The sequence below is a fragment of the Neltuma alba genome, unplaced genomic scaffold (genome assembly GCF_004799145.2).
Source record: "Neltuma alba isolate B1F8T4 unplaced genomic scaffold, ASM479914v2 tig00011874_pilon, whole genome shotgun sequence".
NCBI lineage: Eukaryota > Viridiplantae > Streptophyta > Magnoliopsida > Fabales > Fabaceae > Neltuma > Neltuma alba.
The window spans coordinates 132,870-155,716 of record NW_021636476.1 but is presented as its reverse complement, the minus strand read 5'-3'; the positions used below and the strand labels follow the sequence as shown (position 1 = coordinate 155,716).

Below are 22,847 nucleotides of genomic sequence, written 5' to 3'. Positions count from 1 at the left end.
GGACTAGGCCCTCAAACTAGTTGGTCTAATCCAGTCTAACCCGTTTTTTTAAAAAAAATTATTATTTATATAATTTTAATTTGATTTAATTTTTCTATATAAGTTTTTTGCCTATTCAAATAATCTAGATTTATCTATTGACTTCCTAAGTAATGAGCATATGTATATATTTTCTACATATAAATATCTATATTAATAAGGATTAATTAATAAAACATGACATTATTGGGAAATTGAAAGGGAATGATCAAATTTGATAAACTTTGGATTAAAATATATACAAAATTTTATATAGTAAGTTACAATTTTGCCTCCTGTTGAAAAAAAAATTTTGAAAAAATTAAATGTAGGTCCTGGACCTGGACTGGTCCATAGGACCAAGTCCAATCCAACTCGACCTTGGGTTGATACTGGACTGAACCAGACCTCAGGCTGTCTTTTTTAGCCTGTGGTCTTTATTGGACCAGACTTCAGGTTGATAACAAACCTGGTCCAGTCTGGTCCATGCACACCCCTACATTCAGCCCTTGATATAAGACTTATCTAACTAATTTAATTATATTAAAGAAGTTAGTTAAGTTGGTTAATTATAAAAAAAACGACATATTTTTCCTAATATACTATAATCATCTTTCTTAATATCCTCACTTCTCTCCTACTTAATTATGATTGAGGAGGATCAATCGGGGTTATTTAGGAAAATTGATAAATTTAGAATCAAGATCAACTCATCAATTAGGTCCTATATTAAGGAGTAGAGGAATAATAACATATGTTAAATCGATATCTACTTTTCTTTAAAAAAAAAAAGGAGTTAAATGAAGAATAAAAATTCAATCACATTTCTTTTCCTTTTTGGCCAACAATCACATTTACCTTTTGGATTCATTAAGTTTGACTTAAATTTAAAGAGGCTTATGATTTGAAAATTATTGGTAAAATAGTGATTTGTTGCTATTAATAAGACATGTCTAAGATGTATTATTGAAATTGAAAAAAATCTTAAATTTCATTACTTCTATTTTAAAGGTAAAAAAATTTAATTTTGTTTTAAAATTTAACAAATTTTTTAACTTCCCTTTTATTTTGTATACACTATACACGTGTAAGAATGAGGTCTACATATCATAGATAAAAGGTAAAATTATATATTTATATAAAAATTTGATAATATGACTTATAAACATGATTTAAAAAAACTCACTCTGTCCAAGTATTGGTAAAATTAATCTATATATCCTTATAACTTCACATAATTGTTAGTCTCTTAAAATTTTTATTAAGCTATTATAGTTTTACTTGAATTTTAATATGGTTATTTCAAGCGATTGACAAAAAAATTATAAAAATGATTAAAAATAAGATAAAACTGTATGAGTACGATAGAAAACAAAAAATATAGACCTAATCAAAACCAAGTGAAACTTGTTTTATAAATTAATTTTTATCCAAATATTTATAAATATAAGAAAGAAGTTGTCAGATCAGTAACGGAAATACGGAATCCAAACTGACATCACTGTGAATATAAGACCAATTGCAGCTAATAGATCCACCTTTGCTGGTCAATCACAATAACTGTGATTATGCATTTTTGTGCACACAAATACTAAGCAAAATAAATAATATTTAATATTAAAATAATTGAAAGCGAAGTATAAGCAACCAATTATATATTAAAATATTTAAGAATGATAAAGAAAACGAAACGAGACAAGAGAAAATATGATAAAAATAATATTTAATTATTTTTAATTCAAAATAATAAAATATAATTACTGTTTAACTAATGATGATGGAACCATAATAAATAATAAATATAATATATTTTATAGTACATATTATATTAGGAAGAAAATGCTTTTAATTTAGGAGAATATTAGGACGTGATAAAGGGCCAATTGAAAAAATAAGGGTTAAAAAGGAGAGGATCAATCCAATTAAAAACGTTAAGTAAAGAGAAAAGGGGGAAGGGGAAAAAAGAAAAGAAAAGAAAAGAAAAGAAAGGGAAAACACAGATTTGGTTCTGTTTGTGGCATAATTCTGATTCTGCTTTCATTTACTCTTCAAAGCTGATATTTGATGTGACACATCCTACACCTACCCTATCTGTATTATTCCCCTATTTGCCCTTTCCCTTTTTAACATTCACTTCTATTAAATGGCGGCTGTAGTATTTCCTCATATATAACTGTTTTATTTATTTCCAACGTTTTAACTAAAACAAAGAATTAAATGTTTCACATAAATTAAAACTATATAATAATTAATTTTTCAGATTGATCCTGGGATTTAAAAAAACCTACTATTTTCTCATTTTTCTAATCATGAAAATATTATCCATTTATGTATATTATGAATTTTAATTATCATGTAATATTTAAATAATGTTATTTGAAAACGAGCTTCATTCTTGAATCATAGGACTAGCAATAATTTTATTAATATATATTTTTTAATAATTAAACTCAATATTTAAATTTAAATTATTTCAGTTTGGCATAAGATGCTGTCACTATTTAATAATTATTACATCATAACAAAAACATTATATGTATAACCTATACTTAATCCTATCACCACTTTTTTTTCCTTCTTAAATTTCTTTTTCTTAGCCGAAAAATTTTGTTTTTTTATTTTAATTTCACTTGTCATCTATACGTAACAAGTAGTTTTTATCAATGTGACCATTTTTACACGCACCCACATGAGGACAAAGTAGTAAATTTGCACAATTGCCTTGCATACAAGTTTAATCTAAGTCAGCCTGTTGAATTAATGCATGCAATTGTGACTGTAAATTAAGCAAGTAACTGAACCAAAAAGCAACTCAAATAAGGGAAAAGTATTTACTCCTCCGGTCTTAATTATAAGACCCAATTGACTTATTTGAAGAGATTAAGGAAGTAAGTTAAGTTGGTTATTTATAATAAATAAGTGTTGTCATTCCTAAAATATCCTTGCTAATTAAGTATATTGGCTAAAACTATCACTATTAGAAGGATTATCTTGGAAAAAAATGCCTAAATATAAGAGACAAAATGGATTAGGGTCTTATAATTAGGACCAAATAAAAAGTCAAATGGGGTCTTATAATAAGGACCGAAGGAGTATTATTTTTTAACATCAATTGATATAAATATCAATGTAAAATACGAAATTTATAACTAATTTATCAAAGAGTTTATAGATGATAAAAAGGTAATGACCTCAAATTTCGTATTAGTCAGAGGTGTGAATTTTTTTAATGAAAAATTTTAGTTGAGAGAAGAAAAGTTAATTGATTATACTATTTTTTATCCTAATTATAAGAGCTAGTTGACTAATTTGAAGTGATTAAAAAAAAAAGTTAATTAGTTATTTGTAATAAAATATATTATTTTTCCTAAAATTTGTTTGCTAATCAAATTTATTGGCTAGAACTATCATTATTGGAGTTTTATAATTATGACTAAAATAAAAATCAGATAAGATTTTATATTAAGGACCAAGATGATATTTATTTTATATTCTAACTATTTTCGACCTTTTGTTGACAGGAAAAGTGTGTTCGTTATTGTCTGAATTCAATGCATGCTGCGGGAGTCTTCTAGAAGCAGGAAATCGTATAAAAAAAAGACAAATTCCTTTGCCAAAGAAAAATAAAAAAACAATTCAGTAGAGAATCAAGCGATTTTTTTTTTCAAAAAAGGAACGAATAAAATCGGGGCAAATGATTGAAAGTAGCTATTATATAGAATAATTATGAAAATTAAATTGATCCCATCAATAGTTATCAGATACTCATTTAATCATAAAATATAAAATATTTAATCTTTTTATATTACTTCTGTTTCTTAATATAAAAATTAGTTTGGCTTTTAATTTTATCTTAAACATCATATCTTGATCTACTTTGTTTCTTATATTTATTTATTTTTTAAACTAATTATTGTAGTGGTTGCATATAAATAGTACTTGCTAATAGTTTTTTTTTGAGTGACTTGCTAATAGTTATTAAGTTATAAGTAAGCTATCTAATGTTGTTAAATTCATACTATTATTACTTTGAAAATAAAAATGATACATAAAATACAATTAAAAATAAAAATATATATCGGGATAGGAATAGGAGAACTACATATAGGTTAGTAATTAATCTCTCTAGTTTAGAGTAGACAACAAAATTCTCATAAAATTTTGATGTCCTGGAGAAGTTAATGTAAATTTTTATCACAAATTGAAAAGAAAAGAATCTATGAGTTGAGCTCCAACAAATGCGCTCAGAGGAGATTGAGATAGACGCGCCTCGAGAATTGGACCGATAGTAAAGAATCAGGCACGATTATCGGCGGGTGTCGGACACTGGCATGTTGGAGCGTAGGCGGGATTTCTTGGGTCAACAAGTAATTACCATTTCTTGGTCAAATAGCTCAAATAGAATTAAATTATGGGACAGTACTCCACAAAACAGAAATACCAAACCCGCATGTAGGGGTGGGGGAAAGAGTTGAAGAATAATAAGCAAAACCTGAAAGGGAAGGAAGCTGAAGCTGAATTTATTTTTATCGAGAGAGAGAGAGAGAGAGAGAGAGAGACTCACACGGAGAGAGAAGGCGGAAAAAGCTTCTTGACCCCTCAGGGCTCGAATCTCTCTTTCATGAGCAATTGACTGCGGAAGAAAGCGGAGATAGATAAGACCTTCAATTGAAAATTTTATCAATCATTCTTGTCTAATCAAATTTCAACCTATATCTATCTGCTTTTGTCCCTCAAGTTTATCTGCTGTTCTTGAAGTAATCTTGGGGGAAGAGAGAGAGAGAGGCTGAGCCACTGAATCAAGCTCGCACTTCTTGGCTATGTGGCGGGGAGAGGGAGAGCGGAAGAGAGGGTGATGAATCTTCTTTCTAAATTCGTATTCTCAGCTTGTTGCGTTGAACATATCTGAAGATTCTCTTTTGGATATAGCGCAATTTTAGCTTCGAAATGGGAACTCCACAGCCAGAAGAGCTTCTCAAGAAGATCGAGGACCTCGAGGTGGGTCACGCACACCTCAAGCAAGAAATGTCCAAGCTCAAGCTCTCGGGCGCAAGCGATGCTCGGGCCGAGCAGAGCCATCATCGCCAGAGGTCGCACTCGATATCGCCGCAGCGTTCGAGATTGGGTGCGTCCAGGAGGAGAGCTGGAGGCGGCGGATTCGATGGACCGGCTTCGTGGAAGAAAGGTTCGACCTCGTTTAAACATTCATCACCGCTTCAGAGGGAAAGCCGTGGTAGTGATCCTCAAAGTGATGGAGAAGGTGGCGTCGGAAGAGGCCCTTCATCTGTGAATTTTACTGATAAGCAATATCTCAATATTTTGCAGTCAATGGGGCACTCTGTTCACATATTGGATCTTAACGGTCGTATAATATGCTGGTGAATAGCTTATTCGACTTCAAGTTCTTCTTTATTTGATTTCTTAATGATTTAATATGAAGATTAATTTTGTGGATTCTTATTTTGGTTGCAAATGGAGATAAAAATATGAGTTATAAGTTTCTATTATCAGGCTGTTGGAGATGATGTGTCCTCAGATTGAAATGGATGCGTTTTGAATTATATTTAGATCGAGCATAAAATGTTCTGCACTGTTGATTACAGAATTCTGTGACCTACATCAAAAGCTTAATTGTCTATGGTTTATGTAATAATTTTGCAGGAACCGGAGTGCTGAACATCTATATGGTTATTCAGCGGAAGAAGCCCTTGGTAAGGATGGCATTGAGCTGCTTGTAGACCCCCGTGATTTTGCTCTTGCCGATGATATAGTCACCCGGGTCATTATGGGAGAGAAATGGCTTGGGCACTTCCCTGCCAAAAATAAGATGGGAGAGAAGTTTTTGACTGTAGCTACTAATAATCCTTTATATGACGATGACGGACGTTTGATTGGCGTTATTTGCGTCTCAAGTGATTCACGACCCTTCCTTGAAGTGAGAGTTCCGTTCTCAGGAGTAAAGCAATTTGAAACAGGTTCAGGCTCCAACAATCTTAGAAGTAGCATCACAAATAAACTTGGTCTCGATTCTCAACAGCCTCTTCAAGTTGGTATAGCATCAAAAATTACAAATTTGGTTAGTCTACAACTTTTTCTTTAAATGTTTCTTTTATTTAGCCTAGCATGGCATGTTTTGATGTGAAAACCATTATAATAGGCCTCCAAGGTAAGTAACAAAGTGAAGTCAAGAATCCGAACAGGAGATAATAATGTGGATCGTGAAGGTGGGAGTGGTGAAAGTCATCATTCTGAGCCTGGCTTCTCAGAGTCGGTTCCTTCAGACCAGAGAGAAGATGCTAATTCAAGTGGAGCTAGCACACCCAGGGGAGATGTGCCCCCCTCTCCCTTTGGCGTTATTTCTCACACAGAAGACAAAAGTCAAGGAAAAAATTTAAGAGATTCTGGTGATGAGGGTGAAGGAAAACCTATGCATAAAGTCTTAACTTCCAAGGCTGAAGCATGGATTCAAAGGAAAACGATATCATGGCCATGGAAAGCAAATGAGCGGGATGGGTCAGAGGGAAGGAACGTCCGTGTTGGTTGGCCGTGGTTGCAGAATGATCAAGAAAATGAGCCAGCTCAGCGGAAGCCTCCTTCTTCTTGTGTGAGGCCAGAAAGTCAGGCAGGAGAAGGTAATCGACCTGTTACTAATGAAGCATCAGGATCCTGGTCCTCCTTCAATGTTAACAGCACAAGTAGTGCAAGCAGCTGTGGGAGTGGCAGCAGTGCTGTCAATAATAAATTGGACATGGATACTGATTGTTTGGATTATGAAATCTTGTGGGAAGACCTGACAATTGGAGAACAAATTGGGCAAGGTAGTTTTTTTTTTTTTTTTTAAATTTTTTTTAAGCGCCAAACAGGCATGCTTTGGGATTGCATATAAACTTGGAGCATTGTCTATATTTCAAGTTTCTTATTACCAAAATCTGACTGCTTTGCAAACGTAACCAGTTATCAGTGTGGCTATCATTCATAGAATTTGTTATTTTTATTATTTCATCTACCATACTTTACTGATGCCATCATTCTTTCCTCGTAAATTTGATGTAAGGTTTTGCTTATTATGTTGTTTCCATTTCCCATTTACCTTTTTGCTGTTGTTGTGCAGGATCATGTGGAACTGTGTATCATGCTCTGTGGTATGGATCAGTATGTTCTCTGCTCTTCCTGCTAATTATAGTTTTAAGTTCATATGCTACTTACAAAAAGGATATTGAAATAACCAGTGGCCGTCGCTATGTTTGAGAATTCTCTTTTGCTTCTTTCTGTTGTCCACTTTTTGTGGGTTAACCACGTGTTTAAGGTTTTCTTTTATATTACACAAATTATGATTAGGTTGCAACTCAGATTACTAGCATGTGCAATAATATTTTGAATTTCGAATATTTCAATATGAGATAAAGCATGTCGGGAAGGAAGCAATATGTTCATGGCAAATGCAAGCCTGAGGAAACGCTAGAGTTTCATTTGGGATGTGTCTTTTCTGCGGTGACAAACCAAATATTGCTGACTAATAAGTGATGCCAATTAACACCCACATTTCCGCAGGATGTTGCGGTCAAGGTATTCTCCAAGCAAGAATATTCAGATGATGTAATTATGTCCTTCAGACAAGAGGTATGCTTTCAGGCAGTCAAAATTTTTTAAAAAGGAAAAAAATTCAGCTGCTAATGTACCATGGAGAGACATACCAATTAGAATGTGCTAGGCTTTCCATGGAGGATGTTAGTTTGATGATATTTGCTTGATGATTGTCTTCGCCATTTTGTTATTGACGCACTAAACCACATCCATGTTAGGTTTCAGGGTGATGGTTTCTAAATATGTGAAACTTGTTCCTTCCACCAACAACAATAACCGCATGGCTTCATTGAATTTAATTATGTTTGATAAGGACCGTTAATTATCTGTTGACCAAAGAAGGATCAATGTGGTTTAACTTACTAGCTTTAAATATATCGCTGAGGCAGCATTTGCACGTTATAGTTTGGTGCTCTAATATGGATATTATATTATGAGCAGATGTTGTGGAACCAAAAGGCTAGAGTGCACTTATTATGGTGGCCATAATATGAGCAGTTGAATAGGTGAAGCTTGATTAGCCCTAGAGACGTGAGTAAAGATAACCAAAGTGGAAGTAAGCTAACATGTGAAACATTTTTCACAACCCAGCACGCATGATTGATTCTTTGAAAGAGGTTTCACGGCATATAGTAACTCTTTTGGAGGACCTCAAAGCAAAATACATAAAAATTCCACCTAATTTATTCCCTCTTTAATTGAAAGACTTTGCAAAACTAATAAGTTGAATTTTACATGAACCAAATAAGTTACTGAGTGGAGCCATAGTTCTCTGGAATTGTTATTTCTTAGACTGTGACCAGTGTGGAATAGTTTATGCAAGAGACTGTTATTCCAGTTCATTAGTCCTCTCTGTGATTTATTTTCTTGTATTTATATTCTGCTCTTATTCTACTATATTTGTACCTCAGAGTGCTGAGCCTCCGTCCTAAACAATTCATCATTATATAACACTAATTTGATGATGCTGTTGATATGAAGGTATCTGTTATGAAGAGACTTAGGCATCCAAATGTCCTTCTGTTCATGGGGGCAGTAACTTCACCTCAACGTCTCTGCATTGTGACTGAGTTTCTCCCACGGTTAGTTCAGAAGTTTTTTTTTTTTTTTTTAAATCACTTAGTTACAAAGTGCCAAGTCCGGCTAATTATTCTTGTATTAATCTGTAATTCTTTTCAGTGGAAGCTTGTTTCGCTTACTCCAGAGAAACACAGCCAAACTTGACTGGAGACGGCGTGTCCATATGGCTTTAGATATTGTAAGTATTTTTTTGGCAATATTATGGAGAAAATGTCTCATTCAAGTTTTGTTGATATAGCTGCATGTTCATTTTTTCCCCTATTTTTTCTTTTTATATTAGAAATTCATTTTTGACTTTTTCTTGCTTTAATTGAAGATATGATCTAATTTTATCCTTTCTGTAGGCTCGGGGTGTAAACTATCTTCATCATTGTAGCCCACCTATCATTCATCGAGATTTGAAATCTTCAAATCTTCTAGTTGACAAGAACTGGACTGTTAAGGTCAGCTTCTTGTAATTTTTCTATCTATTCTCCATTTGTTAGGTTGTAGACTCTCTTTTGATTGCTTGAAGATTTCTAGGATTATATCTTGTTTAGGTAGATAATATCTTAACCATGTACTAGCTGAACAGGTCGGTGATTTTGGCCTTTCGCGCCTCAAGCATGAAACATATCTCACAACAAAGACTGGAAAGGGCACGGTAGGTTCACATATCTTATTCGTTGACCACAAGATATTTTTGTTTGAATTCCTTTTTTTTTCTCCACATAAACAAAAAAGTTCCTGATTCTTGCATTTTCTGCTTTGCAGCCTCAATGGATGGCACCAGAAGTTCTTCGTAATGAGCCATCTGATGAGAAGTATGTTTGATCTTTACCCTTGGGTATTCTCTTTCTCCCCACTGAACTTATGGATTTTGAATACTTTATATTTTCTTCTTCTTGGGGACATCAGGTCTGATGTATACAGCTTTGGAGTGATATTGTGGGAACTTACAACTGAGAAGATCCCTTGGGAGAGTCTCAACTCAATGCAGGTATAGTTTTCATGAATATGTGATTAATAAGGTGGCATATAAGATTGTCGAACTGAAAACCTCCGAAAGTGTTTGTCTCATATGGTTGGAAAATCCACTTACATCAGGTATTCGAGCCCTTGAAGATATGTGAATCTTCGAATCGTTTTGTTACTTTGTCACTCATTTGCTTGCTGAATAACAAATTTTATTTGACAGGCCAAGGGACATGCATTTTTTATTAGAAAGAATCTTATAAGAAGAAGTTTGAAATTACTAAACCCCAGATAAAGAATTTCTACAAAAATGTGTTATCATTTGCCAGTCCAGTGTTGTCAAAACCTATTAAAGTGTTGTTACCAAATTTGATTTGAAATTTAGTAATTTCAAGTTTCTTTTTATGGGATTTGTCTTTTTTATTATTAATAATTTGTTTCCCGCTTCCTTCTGATATTTCATTCCTTTAATTTTTCATATTCATTTTTGTAGCAGTCATATTATGGTGGGTCCAAATATGAACAATGGTTTGTCTAGGATACTTGCAGGTGATTGGAGCTGTTGGCTTCATGAACCAGCGGCTAGAAATTCCAAAGGATGTTGATCCCAAGTGGGCTGCTATAATTGAGAGCTGCTGGCATAGGTGTGTTTCCTGGTCGTTCTGTCATACTAGTTTATATCTTTTTCTGCAGCTCAATATGTACACGCATAAATCTTATTCCACTTGCAAAGTCAATGATCAGTTAAAATGATTTGTGTCCTACTGTTGGCCAGCGTGCCTATGCGAATTTCATAAGATCAGCTGTTTGGGATATTCATCAAGCATTTATATTTTGATTTTCTTCTTAATATCTTTAGCATCTCTCAACATCTTTACCCATTTGAACCTTATCATTCATACTTTGATTACATTTTATCACAAAATTGAGATCCAAAGAGCTTTTGCTTGAGCTAGTGTTAGACACATATATAGATACACACACACACACACTTTGATTACATTTTATCACAAAATTGAGATCCAAAGAGCTTTTGCTTGAGCTAGTGTTACACACACACACACACACACACACACCGATGGTTGTTCCATAGTTACTGACATATACAGTTTCTACTTTTTCACTCTTTACCTAAAATACTTGCAGTAGCCCAAAATTCATTTTGGTAATCTGGTTTATGACAATTGACAACTTAACAATTTCATCAGTTGACTTCACAATGTTTTGTTGGGTTACATAACAGTACTAAGTGATGGGAAACACATAGTTCATCTATTTTTCTACTTCTTTTTCTCAGTCTGAAGTTTTGTTCTTTCAACCTTAGTATGGGCTTCATTTAAGAACGATCACATATTTGATGGTGTTGATGCTTAGAGGGGGACAAGTTCACCTTTTTAAGATAAGTTATTTATTAAATAATCTAATGGCCAACAAATAGAGAGACAACCTTGCAACTATATTTGCTCTTATAATTTTGAAGGGTGCAAAAATGTTGCTTGTGTGCTGTTGATAGCAAGATTCAAATTCTCCCTTCCTTTTTTGGGCATTATAGGACTTTCCTCATCTTCCATGTCTTGTCCCCCGAAAATCTACTGTCCTTCAGTTTACTATTTAATTTTGGTCAGCTAAAGTTGTCAGCAGCACACATGCATGTATGGTGTGTTTATGTATATGATATACTCACTTCTGAATTACTCTAACTGGTATTATTTTGCTCGACTCTGACTTAGTATGAACTTTTGAAGGAATCATATTTTTCTTTAGTCACTTGTTTGGTCTCTAGTTATAAAAAGCATAAAAGAAAAGGTGGGAATTATGCATCGTGGATGCACAAGGTATCAAAATTTTTCTCATTCTGTGAAAAAATGAATTGACACACCAGAAAGTTAGCACGCCAACTCTAATTTACATTAGTGGTTGTAAGTCATATCCCTATTATAACTGTCATATAAATAGGACATTGAACAAGGCACATACTCTATTATGCACTATAGCACAATTGGATAAATGTAGTATTATATGGGGTCTTTATGATTTGGCTCTACTAGTGCATAGATGATGTGACTCACCTAGTTGTAGGCAAGAATTTCTGCGGGAACACGTTGCCATCGCTGATATCTTTCACTGACTTGTATCTTTGTTCATTCCCACCAGTGATCCAGCCTGCCGGCCAACGTTTCAGGAACTGCTAGAAAGGCTTCGAGAGCTGCAAAGACGTTATGCCCTTCAATTTCAAGCTGCTCGTTCTGCTGGTGTTGAAAACACTCAAAAGGAGTCCTAAACACGGCCTTTGACCTTCTTTTCTTTTATTCGCCTGCAGCCGACATAATGATTTTTTTGCATACCTTTTTACCAGTTTCTGGTAAGCAGTTGAATTGACACGAACGGGGCCCGGCTTGAAGTTGGAACCATACCAAAGTGCTGATCGGAATTGTGGCTCTTCACCATTTGCGGTAGAACTTAAAAGGGGACAACATTGAAAAATGAAAGAAAGTGGAGCTTGACGACGATGATGATTGGTATAATCACGTTTTGTCTCTTCAATGGCATCAATGATCTTCAATTTGTTAGTAGTGCTGAATGCTTGGAGCCATACCAAATGGGATTGATTGTGACCTTTATTGTGATCCTAGACGGAGAATTTAGGTGCTATTAAAGAATTTGTACAGGAGGCAGAGAAGGCAAAAACTTCGAGTTTTGATTGGACGAAAGGGATTAGGATCCGAGAAGTTTCTTCCCTTCATATTCTTTGTTAATCATGGTTGGAGTTTTGTAATTATCCACTGGAATCGACAAGGTGCGGCTTAGCATGTCAGATTCATGATTTGATTAGTCCGTTCTAAACTAGTAAGTGTGATTTTCGTACGTAGCTCCACTCCCTTTATTTTCACTCACAAGTGGCACAATTTTGTGCACGAACAAGGGGAAAAGAACAGGACCAGTTGCTGCCAATATCAGTTGAAGTTTTTTGGGCCCCCCCCCCCCAACAAAAAAAAAAAAAAGTATGGCTGGGTATCACTTAAAATCTCCTATTTCTCCCTTTCCGTGGTCAAAGTTATATGTCATATTTGGGTGGTTCCTTTCCGTGATATGCCATGAGCGCCTTATTTAATGTATTTTAAATCAACATTTAATCAGCGTTTGAGGTAAATTTGAAGGAAGGTGTGAATATTGTTTTAATTTTCTTATGCTACATAATAATTTGGTATGATATCTTTCAAAAATGACAATAATCCACACTACATAATTTTCACTCAAAATTTTCAATGTTCGTATAAAACTTTTATTTCCAAATTAAAAATTGTAAATATGATTAATAGTTGTTTAAAGTATTGACTATTGTACAATAAATAACTAAAATATTCATCAAACATAAAATATTACATAAATTCAAACTCATGGTTAAAATAATATAAACCAAAAATCATTACGCCAATATTTAAAATAGAATTTATATAAAATCACACTATTAAAAAATTATAAATAGTGCAACTTATTATTCAAATTTTCGACAGTGTGCTTAAAAATGCTTCAATTTTTTTTTTTAAAAAAAAGATTTCGGTAAGTTGAGTTCAAAAACTTATCAGGACCAAAGCATTGAGCATAAAAAACTCACAAAATTGTGATAGACAAGAGACAAACTAAAAATGAATTTGACAAAAGAAACTACTAGAAAATCTATCTTCGTGGGTCTCATTTCCATCCTGAATTGGAAGGTAACTAGCAAGTCAAAATAACTTGGGCATACTCTGGAATCTGGACTAACAGTTCCTATGAACTGTGGACGAGCAGTTCGCTCGTCTCATCACCTTGCCTTCCTTCCCCCCCCCCCCCAATTGGTTCACTCCGGACTTGACCCAAAACTCCCATTTTCCCCTTTGTCTTTGTTGGACTGCTTTATTGCCTATTTGCCTTTTTAACGTGCATATGATCATGGAAGATAGATACAGACAAGAGGAGCCAGCCACTAAGCCCCAACTTGTGCAGGCAACTTGTAGAATCAACAACTTCAGTGGCGTAAAAATTTCCAACCTGTGACTGGAATGATGGAGAGTTATAGAGCTTTAGCGCTTGCAAACTTAACTTTCCAACAGGGACAAAAAACAACTGCACAAAGACTCCACCCGCTGGCAGTGCTTCTCCTTTTTTCTTCCTCTTCTTTTTAACTACCTTCCAATGGCGTGTTTTGTATTGCATGTAAACTTCAATAAAATGTATAATTTCTAGTTTGCACATTATGGCATCCAGTAAGCGTCCGTTTTCCCACAGGAAAGCCGTTTGTTTTGAGTCTGAAAATTGGTAAATAAACCATGCACGAAACTCGGACCAAAAAAGAAGTAACTTGGACAAAAGTTTCAATACACAGCGGATCTTTCAGACTTTCACCCGAAAACACAGTTCCTACAGCTCATGCAAAAATCTAATTTGCCCGAAAAAAATATAAGTATAAAAATTCTGAATAGATCTGACTTTTGATGGTATACATTTGAGGATCCAAATTTCGACACAAATATCTAGCGAAGCAAATGCCTAATAGCAGCAACAGCATCGCCTTTATGCTCACGCAAGGTTCTTTCAGCCACCTTTTTGTCCAGCTGTCAAAGGCATTAAAAGCGTCACCAGTCTATCCTAAACATGAATAAGCTTCCAAAAGTTGTGACGCTTAAGTTCAAGATAAGTTACCTCTAGTTCATTTGCGATTATGTCAACATCAGCTGCATTTATCTTAACAGCAGCCAGTTCCTTCTCCCTGGTAATGAAACAAGATGGAAGATTGGAAGTTGAGATTTAAGATATAGAAAAATTGACTGACAAAGAGACTTATATTGCAAACGACTAAATTGGTGGTGAGAGGATACAGTAACGAAATTTGAACATAAGCTAATAGTTCAGATTTGCACAGTCAATGATGTGGTAAGTTGTTCAGCATGATATTAGCGGTTAAAGGGAAAGATATACTTGCATAAAGAATGCGAGTTATTTAACTGAAGATTTCAGTCTAAACATGGAAACAAAAGAAGAGACATGTGTGCAGGTTACATAGAGCAGAGATCGGCTACTACGATTTAATGAACCGCAATAAGTATCAGTCTTTATTGCACAATGAACTTTGGGATTTAGAATTGATACACTTCCGACACTTTTAAAGTTCTTTTGCCAAGTACATAAGGTGAGGAATTGCTAAGATGATAAGATCTGTGTTACACAAACTTATTTCACATTATCAAATCTAAATTGGTTTAAGCATGCTTGTATTACGGCCCCCATACTAGGGGGCTGAGGAGAATGCATATGCTTATGATGAGCTTTTACTTCCCCCAATGAGAACTTGTAAATTATAACCTCAAATTAATGTCAGCATCAGATAAAAAGCCAATCGCCTGGGAATTTAAGAAAATAATCTGCATGTTCTGATTGAGATTCTGACGATTGAAATTTCTATCACCTGAACATGGGTTTTGGCTTCGCTGTGTCTGTATCTATAAACATGTACATACATATATATAATCATGTGCATTTTTGCTATAATAAATTAATGATATCTTGAGGATTGTAATATTTTCCCAGATTTTTGCAAAGTGTTTGCATAAAGCTGGGAAAGAAAATAGCCAAGAGAATCCAAGATTGGGCTGAAGAATAATCAATATGGTTTGACAGCTGTTGGCTAAGTCCAATAGATGCCAAAGACAAAACCCTTTTCAACATTAAAAGGCGAGGATTTACAGCTGCTCGCTAAGTCTAATAGATGATCTTATATCCTAGAAGGAAAACAGACACACATACAGGAGCCTCTTTAAAAATTCACTGAGAATAAAAATAAATGTTCAAGAAATAAAATGTGCAAGAATATAATTATATTGGGATTTCTAGAAGTCCAAAATTTGAAAGAGTCCAAGTCTCTAGATTTCCATTCTATAACTGGCGATAACTTCCATTAGATAAATGAAAAATTTTCTGTTACGATAAAATTAGCTAGTAAAAATTCAAGATACTAGTATAACAGCAGCAAATCATGTTGTATTACTGAAAACAACATACGACACTAGGGTACATAAAAGCAAGTAATGCGAATATAGAACATAGGTAATAATAATACAAGCCTAATGAGAACTGAATATTCTAATAAAGATGGATTTTCGTGAAATTTCTCATCCCCCCCGGGGGGGGGGGGGAATCTCCCATCCTTTTCTTTTTATTCCCCAAGTACAATATTATGGTCGCAAATGTGACAAAAGAAGGTTTTCCCATTATATGAGCAATTAAAAGGAGAAGTTGGGGGCACTTCATTTATTAGAGAGCAAAGCATATGCTTCCCCTAATTTCAGACTCCACCACAGTTTGACGCTTTTAAGGGCAGGAATAATGCATAATTTTCAGAAGGTTAAATGAACTTTGAAGCCGCAAAAATATGTTCAGGAAGTCTTCATAGCTTTATATGACAAACAAGCCGTGCAAGGCCATGCCCAAACAGCAGAACACGAATGACAGCCCAAACATTACAATGTTAGTCATTGCAAAAACGTACTCACTAATTTAAACCGTTTTCTGGAAAAATAACAAGCTCAAAAGATTCCTATCTACCTCAAACGCATCGCATTCCAGTCCGCTTCTGCAGATGCAGCAATTGAAGCCATAGCCTGACAAATCACAAAACTGTTAGAGAGCATCGCATGAAACTGCTTAATTGGAACGCACTGCCTTAATCATTATATGCCAAGCCTCCATCAATCAATTTAATAACAAATTCTTACAATTTTTTCTTTCTCAGGAAAAAAAAAAATACAACAGAATAAAAGAGTAAATATTAAAGAGACCGGGAGGGACCTCCTGGACGCGAGTGGAGTCGAGCTGGCGATCCTCGACGCGGTCAGTGAGCTTATCAAACGCTTTGCTCTGTTGCTGTAAGTCCTTGGAATCCTCTATCCTCTCTACTCCCTCATCTGCAGCCTCCATCTTTACTCTTTCAAGCTTTTTTGGGACAAAAGTTCCTTAGAGAAATTCGAGACAGAAAACACAGAAGTATCGATTGCGAGTAGATTTCTATGCCCTAAGAGTAGAAAAAGCTCGACACTTAATTGATGGTCTGAAGGACTGCGATAGGGGAACACCACCAGCGGGGAAGAACCCAAAGGATGAGCCGCCTGAGCCTCGAAACTGTAGGAGGCACCTTCCCTGCGTTGCGTTGGATGATGTGTTGATGTTGCCTTATTGGACCAACCGTGGAAGATTTGGAAGTTGGGCTTTATTGGACTCGGATCTCAGAAAAGCTACCTTCAAAATTGGGCCTTTGAAACTCTTCATTTTGCTTTTGAAAAGAGACTGAGGCCCAGTCTTAACAAGGCATAGATAATACTATAATAATAGAGTGCATTATTTTTCTGGATGTAAATTTGTTCTAAAAATTTAAAATCCTAGTAATATTGTCTTTTCTATTAAAAAAATTAATATTGACTGCTAAAATAGTGATATTGGCTGTTAACATTTTTAACAGGAAAAAAAATATTATTATGATTTTAAATTTTTAGAACAAATTTGCATCGTGGTCTAATAATGAGGAAATCATAAATTATATTTTAGATTATGGGAAAAAGAACCGCAAGAGTCATATTGTCATGATCTTCAACTCATAATATAGTTGCATTTTTCAAGGAATATATGAGTGGACATATAGGTGATAGATCCAAATAAAATACTTTGTATTCATAATACTTTTTTCCCATGAGTTTTGTTACTCAATTATTATTGGAATGACATTGAATTTCAGCAAAATTTGCTACGTGCACGGATCTCGTAATTGAAAATTGGCTGCATCCTCAACTAAGAATTTAAATGTTTCACCAACTTGGTAAGCAATTTGAATTAATTCCTTGGACAGAGAGGGTATGACGTTCAAATAATTATCATAGATATAGAAGCAAGTCTGTATTAGAAGTTGAAACTTGCATAAGTTGTGCACTGCCAGTTATTAGCACTTGAAGTATTTGAGAGAAGAGACAAAGTTTTGTTAGGAGTTCATCGGGCTACTATAAAATCTGTCTTTTAATCCAGTTCGGGATGAGGACAATTAGAAGTTTAGCAGTCTCGATCACAGAAAAAGAGATCTCAACGGAATGCATTAATGGTTAAACGATCTACGGCTTCGTATCATTATAAATACGAGTGATGATTGCCAGGCTATAATTCGCCCACATAAAGCGTTCGATATCGAGCTTTATATACTTTGTTTTTTCTAATTAAAGATAAAGATGAGGAATGTTCTGAGTGCGACTCTTCTGGTGCTGATATTAATGGTGATTGTAGGAATATCCGAGGGTCGAAGAATCAAACTTGGCGAGCTTCATGGCAATGAAGGCGAGACTCCTGGTTATGGAAGCTACGGTAACGCTAGTTCGGGCGGGTATGGTAGTGGCTATGGAAGTGGAGAAGGAGGGGGAAGTGGAGAAGGTTACGCGGGTGGGGGTAAGGGAGAAGGAGAAGGTTGTGGAAAAGGAGAAGGAAGCGGAGGAGGATATGCCGGAGGCGGCGGAGGGGAAGGAGAAGGTTGTGGAAAAGGAGAAGGAAGTGGAGGTGGTTATGCCGGAGGAGGAGAGGGTTGTGGAAAAGGAGAAGGAAGGCGGAGGAGGATATGGCGGAGGGGGTGAAGGAGAAGGAAGCGGAAGAGGATATGGTGGAGGAGAAGAAGGAAGCGGATCAGGAGGATATGGCGGAGGGGGTGAAGGAGAAGGAGAAGGCTGTGGAAGTGGAGGGTACGCCGGAGGGGGCAAGGGAGAAGGAGAAGGCTGTGGCAGTGGAGAAGGAAGTGGAGGGGGTTACGCCGGAGGCGGCGGAGAAGGAGAAGGTTGTGGAGGAGACAAGGCGGGAGGCGGTAAGGGAAAAGGCTGTGGAAGTGGAGAAGGAGGTGGAGAAGGGTACGCGGGAGGGGGTGATGAAGGAGGAAAAGGCTGTGGCTGTGAAGGAGGATCAAGCGAAGGAACAGGTTGTGATTGTGGAGGAGGTTATGCCGGTGGAGGTGGTGATAAAGGTGGAAGTGGAGGAAGTTACGAGGGAGGAGGAGATGGTAACTACGGAGGTGGATCTAGTGGCGGGGACAGCGGCGGAGACGACAGTTGTGGTGATCAAAATGGGGACACCGGAGGCAGTGGGGGATTAGGTATAACTATCTCCATCGGTGGAAACTGTGGTAGCAATTGCACCGATGACAGCGGTGGAGGAGTCTACAACGTTACCGCCGGACCAGTTGGCGGAGATTAAGTTTTGAATAAAATCGTCAAATTATTCCCATAATCATTGAGTTTGTGTGTGAAATTATAAATATAAATGAATAATGGATGAATATAATGTACGTTCTGATAAAGTATTTAAGAGGGGATAGCTCGATTTGAAAAAGATAAAGAGAGCATGAGAACTCGATAAAAGAGAAGTGGAGTCCGCATATATCCACTTCTGCTTTGATCTGCCATTGTTCTCTTGGTTCTTGTATTACAAGTTCACAGCGTGCTTGACTACTGTGTATTGTATTGATGAGTCTAGAAGTCCCATAGTTTTAGATTGGAATAAACTTTTAAGTTTGGCTAATTATTTAATTCTTATCGAGGTGCACGATGCCCACAGGCATATAGTAATTTCGATTTGCAATTTTACTTGCCCATAATGCTGATCTGCAATTTCAAGCTTTATTTGATGCGAATAGCAGTAATAAAGGAATATATATAATCCAACAGGGGTCTGTTACTCTCTAGTATATATATTAGTGCAGATCAAAGTTTTTTTTAGGACATTAAATGAACAAAAAATTTTGTCATGATATGTAGGAAATGCGATGTGCAGTCCATCACAAATTAAATTCTAAACAAATTTTCTTAATTTTCATCACAAATTCTTTTTTTTTTATTGTACTAAAGATCTTATTTATAGTCTAACACGAAGTCTTATAAATAAGAACAGAAGTAATAATTTAGAAGCCCAGTGGAATATAACTACACAACCGCAGGCTCCTGCACTCGTGTTTCATACATGCATGGCTAACTTTAATTAGAACTACAAAGTACAAACCGGAAGTTGAGCTTCCCACTTACCAGCTTTGTGCATAAGCGATTCAAAACTGCCACAGCTATGGACACTTTATTATAAAGAAGCTTTGAGAAAGAAAAATAATTATTAAAAAAAATTCTTATAACAACCTAAATAATTTGTAATCACAAGTTTTACAATAGAAAATGACAATTTTTGAAATTTTTTTGTAATTATTTTTTTAAGACCTGTAATTCTCCATTTTTTAAATTAGTTTTTTAAAGAAATATACACGCATTATCTAAACTTATAAAACACTTTTGTTAATTAATTTACATACACTTTCTTTTCATATTTACCCTTATTTACTCTTAGTTTTTGATACTCACTAAAGGCCTTTTCGGAGAAATATTATAAATTATACTTTGAAAAATAGAAAAAAAGATCTTATATATAGGAATGGAGAAGTATTACTTACCAAAAAAAATTCGTTATAATTTTAATGGATGAAGTATAGAGTACTACTTCTTGTCTTTAATATAAAAATTCATTTAATGTGGTCCTAAATATAACATCCCAATTTGCTTTATCTGTCATATTTATCTATTTTTTCTCAAAATAGTCATTGTACTAGTTGCACATGTTAAAAGTTTCATCAAATAATAGTTATAGTTAACACACATGATTAACAAGGATATTTTAGAGAAGACAATATCTATTTATTGCAAATAACAAACTTAACTAATATTTTTAATCTACTCAAATTAGTCAACTAGCTTTCATATTAAGCACGCAATTAGTACATCATATATAGCTGCGAGCACATTATTACGGAAAATCTTACAGAAAATGTTGCCACATTCGTGCAGGGTTTTCACTCTAGCTGAAAATGGGATGAACATTTAAATATTTCACCAAACTTGGTAGGTAATTCGATTCAATTCGTTGCACTGATGAGGATCCAAAGTTTTCAACTCTGTGTGCACATATGATTTTCTTTCAAGGCTATGCAGACCTGTACAAGTTAAAGGATTAAGGTATACTTTTGTTTCGAAAGCTTTCTCAAAAGGACAATGTCATCTTAAAAGTTTTTTTGAATTTAATGATACCTCAACCAATTAACAAAGTTAATCCTAACTGTTTGTAGACTGATTTATGTTGAGGTGGCTAAGTGTCTTTAACGGCAAAAATTAACTTTGTTAGCGAATCGAATCAGCAATGTTATGTTTTTAATTTAAACTTCTAGGGCAAGCAAAAATTTCCACACTAAATTAGACCTTAAATCTACATTAAATTCTTGTGATCGAAGTTTGGAATGTAAGAACGATTAGAAGTTTAGCATTACCGATCAGAGAAGAAGAGATCTTAACGAAATGCATTAATGGATATATTAATCGATCTGCACTTAATAAGTGATAGTATAAATACTAGTGATTTTCACCTGGCGAAATTGCCCATCAAGCGTTTGCTTTCGATTTGTAACGATAGTGATATCAACCGTGGCCTTGGGAATATCAGAAGGTGTTGAAGCCCAAAACAATACACACAGCCTGCAAGTTTAATGGGCTTTCTTTACATTTTGCCCACCTTGAAATCTTCCTCTCATCATTCCTGCGTAGCCTCGCAGCAATTGACTTGAAGCCACTCCTCATGTAGCTTACTATTCCAGTGAGGAACTCCAATGGTGAGCAAGGAGATCGGCCCCCGTTCACGTAGTGCACAGATAGATAAGAATCGTAATGTTGTCCATCGACGAAATAAAATCCTTGCGGATATTCTCACCAAACCCCTTCCTTTATCTATATTTGCACTCCTTAGATCAAGTCTTCCTGTCCTTCCAGCACAGTTCAACTCGCGAGAGATTATTGAAGCCCAAATCAATACAATCAGCCCGCAAGTTTAATGGGCTTTCTTTAGGGCTCTTGTTTCTCTAGTTACTCAACCATCCTTTATGCGGTCGTATACCACATTTTATCTGACATACTCCAGACCTACGCTGCATATGCTGAGTGCGTAAAGCTGTGTGTGTATATCTGGTGTAATGCAAATACCAGTTTCTGGGTGGAAATGTTAATGGTGGTGTTGTTTTTGGAAATGAACAGGGTTTGAGAATGCTTCATCGTCTTGTTGTTGGTTGGCGGGGAGGTTCGGAGGGCTGATACCCTGTGGACCGACGTCGAAAGTATGTGCGGATAGATCCAAGTACGTGTTCCGGGATCCTTACCATCCATCTCAAGCTACTAATGAGATCATAGCTAGGCGACTATTGGATGGAGATCTTCCTGATATCTCGCCCATCAATCTTAGCCGCTTCGCTTCTTCTTCTTGACCTCTTCACATTTCTGGAAGAGTTACAGATTCGAAACATCACATCTTTGTTATCCTCTTCCTCATGATTTGTTTCCTTATTATTGAATTACTGCTACTAAAAATGAATGAAACAGAATGATTGTAGTATATTATCCACTTAAAGCAATGTTTCTGTATATATCCGACCAAAATAGTACCAGTCAAACGAGTCCAATGCCACTCTCATTCATACATCAAAAGTGGGTGGTCCCACACCAATTGCTAAAAGCCTAAAACGAAGGTCCCACGTTCCGACCACCTTTGTTTTCAGCTTCAGGGAAGGGAACATTTTTCTTTGCCCGATCCGTATCAACCCCAAGCGCCACCTGGCCGGAAAACATTATCTCGTCGACCGCCACCCATCAGCGAGCTAATAGCAAGAGTGTTCGCTGTTTTAGAGTCGATTTGATATGGCTTCATGGCAATTCGATTACGAATTTACGGCCAAGGGATTCAGGGTCATCGTCTCCTTTGCAAGGTTTGTTTTGATTTGTCGTGACTTAGGTCAAGGAATTGGAAGTATTCCTCCGGTCCTAATTATAAGACCCAATTGACTTATTTGAGGAGATTAAGGAAGTTAAGTTGGTTATTTATAATAAATAAGTGTTGTTATTCCTAAAATATCCTTGCTAATTAAGTATATTGGCTAAAACTATCATTATTAGAAGGATTATCTTGAAAAAAAATACATAAATATAAGAGAGAAAATGAATTGGGTCTTATAATTAGGACCAAATAAAAAGTCAAATTGGGTCTTATAATAAGGACCAGAGGAGTATTTAAAGATTGATGGATTAAATTAGCATATGATAATTAAACGTGTGAAGGCGCTTAAGCTGCGGCATTAATTC

The 22,847-nt window shown here is 35.4% G+C and overlaps 3 protein-coding genes across 4 annotated transcripts; 2 read left to right on the top strand and 1 right to left on the bottom strand.

The window, feature by feature from the left end:
• The first annotated feature begins 4,588 nt into the window (after window positions 1-4,588).
• LOC114718868 (probable serine/threonine-protein kinase DDB_G0282963) lies at window positions 4,589-12,505 on the top strand. 2 transcript variants are annotated; one of them, XM_028904312.1, is made up of 13 exons: window positions 4,590-5,396; window positions 5,680-6,094; window positions 6,176-6,836; window positions 7,130-7,170; window positions 7,570-7,638; window positions 8,584-8,684; window positions 8,782-8,860; window positions 9,027-9,125; window positions 9,257-9,325; window positions 9,436-9,485; window positions 9,580-9,661; window positions 10,186-10,280; window positions 11,791-12,505. In XM_028904312.1, exons 1-13 carry the CDS (start codon window positions 4,966-4,968, stop codon window positions 11,915-11,917), a joined length of 2,319 nt encoding a protein of 772 aa, XP_028760145.1. In that variant the 5' UTR covers window positions 4,590-4,965; the 3' UTR covers window positions 11,918-12,505. The 2 variants fall into 2 exon arrangements, with proteins under 2 accessions (XP_028760147.1, XP_028760145.1); XM_028904314.1 differs by lacking the exon at window positions 11,791-12,505 and having other exon boundaries at window positions 4,589-5,396; window positions 10,175-10,255.
• Window positions 12,506-13,932: 1,427 nt separating this feature from the next.
• LOC114718853 (huntingtin-interacting protein K-like) lies at window positions 13,933-16,810 on the bottom strand. The gene is made up of 4 exons (XM_028904296.1): window positions 16,462-16,810; window positions 16,219-16,274; window positions 14,320-14,386; window positions 13,933-14,231 (listed from the first exon to the last, which is right to left on the bottom strand). Exons 1-4 carry the CDS (start codon window positions 16,588-16,590, stop codon window positions 14,151-14,153), a joined length of 333 nt encoding a protein of 110 aa, XP_028760129.1. The 5' UTR covers window positions 16,591-16,810; the 3' UTR covers window positions 13,933-14,150.
• Window positions 16,811-18,036: 1,226 nt separating this feature from the next.
• Window positions 18,037-18,888, top strand: LOC114718860 (glycine-rich cell wall structural protein 2-like). Its single transcript, XM_028904303.1, has one exon. The coding sequence runs from the start codon at window positions 18,037-18,039 to the stop codon at window positions 18,886-18,888; it is 852 nt and encodes a 283-aa protein (XP_028760136.1).
• Window positions 18,889-22,847: the final 3,959 nt, after the last annotated feature.